This window comes from Cavia porcellus, unplaced genomic scaffold (genome assembly GCF_034190915.1).
Source record: "Cavia porcellus strain 051 isolate PalLab524CR breed Dunkin Hartley unplaced genomic scaffold, mCavPor4.1 scaffold_9, whole genome shotgun sequence".
Lineage (NCBI taxonomy): Eukaryota > Metazoa > Chordata > Mammalia > Rodentia > Caviidae > Cavia > Cavia porcellus.
This window is the reverse complement of record NW_026947492.1, coordinates 30,745,351-30,754,604: the sequence shown is the minus strand read 5'-3', so window position 1 is coordinate 30,754,604 and position 9,254 is coordinate 30,745,351. Positions and strand designations below refer to the sequence as shown.

Here is a 9,254-nt window from a genome sequence, read left to right as displayed (position 1 = left end):
GGCCTCCGCACTCCGGTCCGGCTCTCCAGATTCCCGGGCGTCTGCTGCAGCGAGGACTGGAGCCCCGCGCGCGCAGCCCAGCGGCAGCAGAGGGCTCGACCGAGGGAGGCGAGGAGCGGAGCTGCGAGCTGGGAGGCAGCGCGGCCTCCCCGGAGTCCGCAGCATGCGGCAGGGGGCCGGGGGCAAGGGGAGGTACTAAGCCCCCTGAGCCCCTGAACAGGGCTTGCAGCCCTTGTCCGCGAGCCAATACCCAGCCAAGTGCAGCCAAGGAGCACAAGCGCCCGGAGAGCCCAGAGAGGGGCGCGGGGACCCCATCCCCGGAGCCCGTCCCTCTGAAACGGGGAAGAAGAGTGGAGGGAGCCTGTGCGCGGTGGGGAGGATAACTGCCGTCTCCAGACGAGCTCCGAGCGCGCGGTGAGCACCCACCGGGGAGCCGGCGGGGCGGTGGGCGAGGGGCGCGGAGGGTGCGCCGGGGCTGGGACGCGGCTGCTGCGGGCTGGGGCTGGGCTGGGGCTGGGCTGGGGCTGGGCTGGGGCTGGGCTGGGGCTGGGCTGGGGTCCGGGATGGGGGGGGGGGGCGCGTGCGGCAGCCGCGGCGCCGGCGCTGGTGAGTATGTGAGGAAGCGAGGGGCGAGCGCGGGTGCAAGTGAGGCAAAGAGAGAGCGCATGTCTCCTCCCTGCCAGCAGCCACTAGACGCGCCACCACCATCTTTTACATGTGCAACCTTTGCAGCCGGACAGAAAACCTCTCCCAGGGCTATGGAGACTGCGGGGAAAACCTGGCAGCTCGCGATGGCTAGCTAAGGAGAAAGAGTCCTAGTCACAACCGCCCAAACCTTTCTCCTTTTTTCCTTTTTTTTTTTTTTTGGTTGTTTTTAATTTTAGCGCCATCGTCTTCAATGCCTCTCTGAACAGCCTCTAGGAAGAGTGTGAGAGAAAGAGAGAGCGCGCTCCAGGGAGAGGAGAAAAGAAGATGAGGATTATTTGTAGTCAGATTGTCTTGTTGTTTTCTGGATTTTGGGGACTCGCCATGGGAGCCTTTCCGAGCAGCGTGCAAATAGGTAAGCTGTGCTCTGCTGTGGTGTGAGTGTGGCTGGTTGTAGCAGATATCCGAAAGTGAGTTAAATGAGTTGCTGATAAGCATTTCAGGGAAACGTTCGGCGGCGGCTCCATCCTTTCTGATCTCCTCTTCTCGCCTAGAAAGATGTGCCTTTCGCTGCAGGTGCGATTGGCACACACAGGACAGTCCGCCCACCCCGCCTTACCCTTCCCCTCTTTCTGCCTTCAGCTCAAGTAGGCTGGAATAAGTTGGGGGGGGGGGGCTCAGCGAGGTCTGATTGTCTTTTACGTTTCTTTTCATCCCTTAAAGGGGTGAAAACACGAAGGGAAGAGTTTGTTTTATTTTTATTAAACAAACCCTCTTCTTCCCGTGCTGGCTGCTGCGGCTTTCATCCTGTTACAGAGAGACTGGTGGGGGTGCGTTTTCCTCCGCACCGCCTGCCTTGTCTAGCTACCCGGTAGGTTAGCAGATGTCAAAGTTAGATCCTCCCCGGGATCTTCTCCTTTTTATTTTTCTCTTAAAGCTTTCCCCTATATTTCTCCACCTCTGCTCTGTTTGCAGGGATCCCATCCATCCTTGGCTTTTCTCACTGTGCTCTCCTCCTGTCTTTTAATGGGACGCAGCTATTGAATTTCTTCCAGCTAAGCCCAGCCTCAAACACTGCATCATTTCTGGTGGACTGTGCACACAACCAAGCTGATCAGGCTGATCCACGAGCTGTGGAAAGATAAAAGTTCATCCCTCCTTTCTGATTTCCCTACTGCCTACTTATCTCAACATTTCTTAGGTGTTCCTTTTTTAATGTCAATCTCTCTTCCGTTCATGCCTGGCAGAGAGAGATGCCCTGAGCTGGATGGTGTTAGCAGTGTGCTGTGAATCCTGGGGAGGGCACGAGAGAGAAGGCAGAACACACTAAATGGTCTCAGAGATCGTTGTGATCCTGATAAACTGGATCAAGAAAAGGCTGAACTGTACTAAAGATTAAAATTCCAAGCTGGCACCTTAGGGACAAAGTGCAGTGTCCCCAGCTGTGGAAAAGATAGCGCCTTAATTGGGTGTGCTTTTCAGCTGCAGTAAATTTGACAGTACTTGTGCTGGGTATCCTGTTTACAAGAGGCGGCATTGAATGTGCTTTCCCTGCTGTTTTTGATAGGTGGTCTCTTCATCCGAAACACAGATCAGGAATACACTGCTTTTCGGTTAGCGATTTTTCTTCACAACACCAGCCCCAATGCGTCGGAAGCTCCTTTTAATTTGGTACCTCATGTGGACAACATCGAGACAGCCAACAGTTTTGCTGTAACAAACGCCTGTAAGTAAAAGACAAGTTACTGATAAATTTACAGAGAATTAAAATGAGGCAGTAGAGTCGCCTTCTTTTTATTATTGTTATTAGTATCTTTAGTAAGAAATTAAAAAGTCCTCTAATTTCCTGGTTTCAGAGAAAATGAGAGTCATAAAGCAAGATCAAGTCTCAGAGATTTCAGCTGGTCTCTTTCTCCTTTTTCTCCATTCTTTCCCCCTTTTTTCTTCTTTCCTGGGATTCTTCATGTGTTCTCTGGATAATTCAAGTTAAATTCTTCTTTAATATTTCAGAGTTGTTCCTATCATCTGAAAGCCTAATTGGTAAGAACTGTGCCTTTATCTGGCTGTTGATTCGGTGCCTGTGTTTTTTCTTATTTGCTTTTCACTTGAGTAAGCTCGTGTCTTGCTTTGAAAGAAGGTACGTCCTCAGTTACACATATGAAGGCAGTGGAAGGCCTGCTAATAATGCTAATAAGGGGGAAAGCAGAGAGTGATGTGGAGAGCACAGATATTTGAGTAGGTCGATTGATGCTGCAGAAGATGCGGTGATGTCACTTGAGGCTGTCCTACGCTTATATTCTGGGTTGTAAATGTCTCCTACTATCACATAATGCATGCATCCTGTGGATAGAGCTCTATGAATCCTTATGCTGATGTCAAATCACGTTAGTCTCTGATTCACCTGGATTCACAAACCAGGCTGGCTAGATGAAACCAGTATTGAAACTAAATGAGTGGCCCCACATACTGCTACAAGGAAACAGTTGTACAGTGATTCCATGTCAAGATCCTAGATAACTACATGAAAAAAAAAGTCAACTGTATTAATTTGAAACATGATCAGTTAATGAGATTGTTGCTTTTTTTATTGTTGAAGGAAGTGTATTTCATTTTGCTTTCTTGATTTTATATGGCAATTCCTACTGTTTGAAGTTTATATAGTAAAATGATGACTAGATTATCTGAAACATGTAGGAATCGCTTTCAGATAAAATTTTATAAACTTTCACAGCAGCAGCAGAATGTTTAATGTTAATTTTAGAGCACTTTTCTAAAATCAAGTTGGGACACTGTAATTTTAAAAATTCTCTAGTACAAAAAGACACAAAAGAAACAAGAGAAACTGAAGCAACTGGTATTTAAATGTTTAGGGGATAGCTGTCCTCAGTTTAAATATATCCGTTCTTTTTTTTTTTTTATCTTCAACATATTTCACAGGTAGTATGATCACCTTTCCTTTATTTTTAGGGTTTTTTCATTACTTCTTTTTAAAATTTTCATAAAAAGGTTGAAGCATGATAGTTCAGTAAAATGTCCCAACTGTATTATCTTTCAGGAATGCTGCAGACCCTATGAGTATCACTTAATTAATAATAATTTTATTTAGAGATAAAATTCATGCTACATTAAAACATAAGGAAGATATTTAAAACCAAAATACATATAGAGTAGAGCTAGGTGTGTAGATAGCTGTTTTCATAAGTTTTATATATTTCAAGTGTTAAAGGGGATGTCAGTATTTCAAATAGATCTATAGGAAATATTCTTCTCAACACATGAATATTTTTTATTTAAATATTTTCTCACGTCAATACAAATGTTACTAGCTTCAAAATTAACTTATGATACAAATATAAGTAAACATGCTTTGTCAATGGTAAATTGCACATTAAATATTATTGAATATTGATTGATTTTCTTAAAGGTATCAGATATTTTGGTTTTATTTTGTATTGCTTAAATTAAAATGTTAAATATACTTAAGTGTGCACAATAACTTCAGCTATGTGAAGCTATGTGCTAACCCTTTCTTCCTATCATATATTAACTTCATTGGGCATCATTTTAACTAGTATTGATTTATTAATAGAAATATACATGGAATAACACGGGATTGGTAAATTACCTGGAAATATAAAAAACTGATAGGAAGTTACATACAGAAAAAGAAGCAGAAAAAGTACAAAGTATAACATGTTGAAAAAGTTGAAACAAACAAAGCTTGATTCTGTTTTGAATTCAATATAACACAATATGAAATAATGTAATATTTTTCACAATCACATACAATTGATTTTGTGTGTTTCAAAGTATTTTTAAAAAACAAACAGTAATAAAGAAAAATGTTGTAGCAAAGTAAAGGAAAATGCATGTGAGAAATGAGTGTGCCAAATGTCCCTAAGGTAAATCTAAGCAGAATTTAGGAAATCAGCAGTTAGGCAGTGTGGATCAGGTGATTGGTGCTTGTGGAAGAGACTCACCAAAAGCACACATACATGTGATTTTCCTTGCTAATTAAAGGTGCATGCAAGAAGCAAGTATAAGGCAACCTCATGGGTCAAGCTCATTGTCTTTGGTACAAAAGGGTAAAAATAGCTCTTGAAATTTAGCATTATGGAGTATTAGCATAGAGTTTTTTTTCTCATGTAATACAGACTACATTTTTACATTGGTCATGTTGGCTTGAAGAAATTTTACAGGGTGTGTTAAGTTCATTTTAATTTTGATTTCCTGTGGTGGCCTCTTGCAAAACTTCAGTGTAATCTCTCTATGAGTAAAGGCCATTAACCAGGGCATGTTTAATTATATTATGAAATGTACATTCTCGCAAATGATAGATAAAGAATAAAGTGAGTTAGAGGACAGATGTAAATTAACAGGGTTTTTCTGCTCAAAATTAAATTAATGCCCTAAGAAAATTTTGGGACACTAAACCAATATATGAATAAAATTTACGTACTTCTGAGTTTAAACCTGATTAACTCTCATGTAGCAGTTTCAGCATAAATCCCAAGCTCCTGGAAGTAGAAATAATTTGGCTTATATTTCTACTTTATTTTCATTAACATTTTTGTAAGATTAAATTACAATATGTTTTTTTCCATTTTGTAGATAATCATGTTTTTGGAAAGTCACTGTTTGTTGAATATTGAACTAAAATTATGAGACCCATATTAAAAACTACTTTCTATTTCAATAACAAAAATAAGTGTGATATATAGCTCTTATAATAATATTTTCAAATGTAATTAAACTTACACATTTCTTTCTTATGATCTAATCAGAGACCGAGGATGACAAAAATCAAAATTTTAAAAATAAAATCAATATGGAAAATTTTCTTTACTTAAAATATCATACAGCTATATTCCAAATAGATATGAAACTGTTTTCTTTGTAAACAAACATGTCAGTTAAGTTGAGTAATGTCCTTTGCACAATAGTAGAGATGATCTGAAATAGGTTGATTTTAATAATATTTTTCCATATTAATTGATTGAGGTATTTTGCTTTGGAAGATGATGTATGCAAAACCTAACCAAAAGCAGGAAACAAAATACCAAATTAGTCTACCACCAAATATTCTAAAAGATGAAAATACTTAAGATATTGCTATTTGTTTAATCCAGCTATATAGAACACGTATAAAAATATTAATGCCATAATAAGGTGGTTTCTGTACAACATATTCCATGAATATTCAGTTTCTGAAATAATTCTTATGGGCAATTTGAAGTATGTAATAAAATAGATAAAGTTCTTACATATTGTAACTTTGGAGAATTACAAATGAGTTTTAAAAAATATTTCTAAGTTTTTGAAGTTTGATAGCAAAAACGAACTGGTTAATATTTTTCTTTTCTTATTTATAATGATATATTTATCTTTATCTTTTAAAATATTTTTCAAGTTGCTTAAGAGATGATAGTTTAAGAAGTTGAAACCTTCATGAATGGATTAGATACTTCATTACTAATGAAAAATTGCTGTAAGAAAAATAGTCATACTATCTGTGACCAATTTTCTTGTCAACTTAAAGTATCTGAGAAAACTGGAACTTTTAAAAGTAGCTTGGCGTATACATTTGTTTAGTTAAGTTCAGTACCTGGAAAATTAGACGCTATATCTAATATTTAGGTGCATAAAATCTCATTAAATTTAAATATACTAAATAATATAATTCTTTGCTTTAACACTATTTAAATATTGCTATATGTTTTCCCTTCTAAGAAAATGAAGCACTGAAAAAGTATTTAAGAATTTAAAATGAGCTACTATCATAAATCTAGCCATGCTAGAGATAAATTTTCAACTATACCAAAATCAGTAAAGATGCATTAGAATTAAATACAGTTTTGCTTTTTTTTCATAAAATGGATAGTGCTATTCTACTGCAGCTCTATCGGAATTTTTTAAATTTTGAATTGATAGCAAGATTTTATGCTGATTTAAAGTAGTTCTTTGGTTTCATAATTTTTTCATCTTCCCCATGATTTTGCGTCTTGCGATTAATGACCAAAATATGAGTCATATTCTTATGGTTTGTCCCTTTCATAAATGATAAGATGATGCATTTGAAAGTAATCTTGGGATTAAACTTTCATAAAGCTATCAGAAAAACTGTTTTATTCCACCTGCATTCTCCCATGTGTTATTTTTCAAAGAGGAAAATTTTATTTTCCGGCACTGGGAAATACATGAAAATACATATAAAATTTTATTCATGAGTAATACTATCTTTTGGATTTCAATATGAAGGATAAATATGATGTATTTTACATTTTACGATCACATATAGTTTTTAGACTGATTCATATGAATTATTTTATTTGATCTAAGCTAAGGTTACAGTGATAGTCTGAGAAGACTTTTAATTGCCAATGACTGTGTACTAATGGATTGCACTGAACTAGGTCTTCCTACTACCTACCATCATAGTGTTTTTTTCCCAGGAAGACATAAAAGTACAGAAAGTACGTCTATATTGAAAATGCTTGAATTAAGAAAGAAAGAAGAATTACCATTTATCTTTTCTCTAATTTAATTGCCACATTTTGAAGAAAATAGGGCAAGACAGTTCTGGACAATTTACTCATTAATCACACAGTAGTGAGTGATATAGCAAAGGCTGAAATCATATTACATAATGAAGTCATCCATCCATTCATTAGACTGGATGATGACTATAACCATTTGTTCAGTGAACATGCCTATCAAGTGCAATGCTCGACACTATACTAGAAACCGAGAATGTAAAACTTAAAGAATAATTACTATCTTCAGTGAGCTTACAGTTCAATGGGAAAAAATAGACAAATCAGTTTTCATAGTACCGATTATAGTACATTAAGATACAGTGCTGAGAATGGAAAGCCGAATGCTATGATGAGGAGGAATAAAGGAAGGACAATCACACCACACGTGAGACGGCCTCTAAGCAGTGATGTTGCCTGTTCCATGTGATAAAACTGTAGCTTGACCAACAGTGCTCCATGAGAAGAAGGTACAGTGTGTGAGGAGCCTGGTGTACCTGAGCCCAGCAAAGGGATTCATCTGTTAGTGATGCTGAGAGTGAGGAGGAAAGGTGTGCCAGGAGATGAGCCTTTATGGATTTACAGACGATCTATTATGTATGTGCTGCAGGGAGACTCTGGGATAAAAAGGCACCCATAAATTATTTGAACACGTGATCATATTTATATTTTACAAAGAACAAGATGGTTGTAAGAGGAAAAATTTTAAATTGGAAGAGGACAAAACACAGGAAATATCTCATTAATTTGAATGTTGAAGTTATGCAGTCTAAAATAATGGATGCTTGGCTAAAAGTAGAAACTCTGAGACAAAAACTCACAGATTCAAGGGTACCAAAGTTTCGATAGAACTCATTGATTGACTGAATGTCTTTAGGGGAAAGTGAAATGTGTGGTAATTAAGAATAAAAGGAGTCACCTCAGATGTCTGGTCTGCACAAATATGTCCAGCTACTCATCATAGGAAGGAGTACACAGAGGAAGGGGCAGATCTGATTGGGAAAGGTAAGTTTAAGATGGCTGTGTTGACTTTTAGTTGTTAAAGAGGCACCAAACCATAGAGGTGTGTTAAAAGTTGGGTGTGAACTGTAGAGCACTTGCATTCGGTCTCAGCTAACTGGAGAGAATTTGTGATGTCTGGAGCCAGGGAGATGACGAGCTCACCCAGGACAAGCCTCAGTAGGGAAAGACTAGAATGCAAGGTGCCAAGAGGTAGGAGCACTTATGAGGTGAAGACTAAACATGAGGCTGTAGGAAGGTCAGAGAGCTCAGAGGAAAAGAAGGCAAGAATAATTCCACTGGAGCCAGGAGGTGGATAGAATTCCAAGTAAACAGTGATCAAAAGCTGTGGAGTTCAAAAAATACATTGCAAAGAAAATTATAGCATATTTAAGATGTGTGATTCTCTTCTTTTCACAGTGCTCTTTTATACTTTTGGCCAGGAAAAAAGTCACCTTTATTAACCTCATATACAGGTTACTGATATGTAATTTTTGTATCTATTGGCCTAGAGTATTTTTATCTTTTATATAGTCTTTTCCAAACTTTTGAACTACATGGTTTTGAGTGTGCTGAGACTGGATAAGTTGCACTTCTGAATCAGTTTCCTCATCGTTAACACAGGAAAATCACTACCAAGATATACATTTTAAGATAGAAAAGTGTGTGAAAAATATCCTGCATATAGATACAACTCAACTAATTTTAGCTAAATATATTTTCTGAGTCAATCAACATTTTATGTGACATATTTTGTTTTTACATTTTGAAAAGGCCATTTATATATTGCATAAACATACAGTGTTTAGTTGATGCTTCATAGTTTTTGATCTCTCAATTTAATTCATTTTAATTTATATAAAAAAGAAAGTGACTTCTATTTTTATGCACAATTGTATGTGCTCATGCATAGTGTGTTCTCATAGGTATTTACAGAGAAAGAGTCTTAAACTGTTAAACAGCTGGCTATTCAGTGAGTTCCAGGCACAAGAAAGACCCAATACTGGAGTTTTGAAGACACCACATAGAAGTTACATAAACAAAGAGCTCTTCATTCCCCACTGTCATGATTTGGAG

General features: G+C 37.9%; 1 protein-coding gene across 8 annotated transcripts in view; it reads left to right on the top strand.

Moving 5' to 3' along the window:
* Positions 1-230: 230 nt before the first annotated feature.
* The window catches only part of Gria4 (glutamate ionotropic receptor AMPA type subunit 4), a 334,303-nt gene continuing 325,279 nt past the window's right edge, over positions 231-9,254 (top strand). For 7 of the 8 annotated variants that reach the window (XR_010049759.1, XM_063256141.1, XM_063256144.1 and 4 more), the window contains exons 1-3: positions 231-414; positions 885-1,060; positions 2,213-2,371. Coding sequence is in view for 7 of the 8 variants with exons in the window: in XM_063256141.1 (XP_063112211.1) it covers positions 973-1,060; positions 2,213-2,371 (247 nt within the window). In the remaining variant the exon portion in view is untranslated. Of the gene's footprint in view, positions 415-601; positions 1,061-2,212; positions 2,372-9,254 lie in introns of those variants that run through there. The other variant, XM_063256142.1, reaches the window with a different exon arrangement.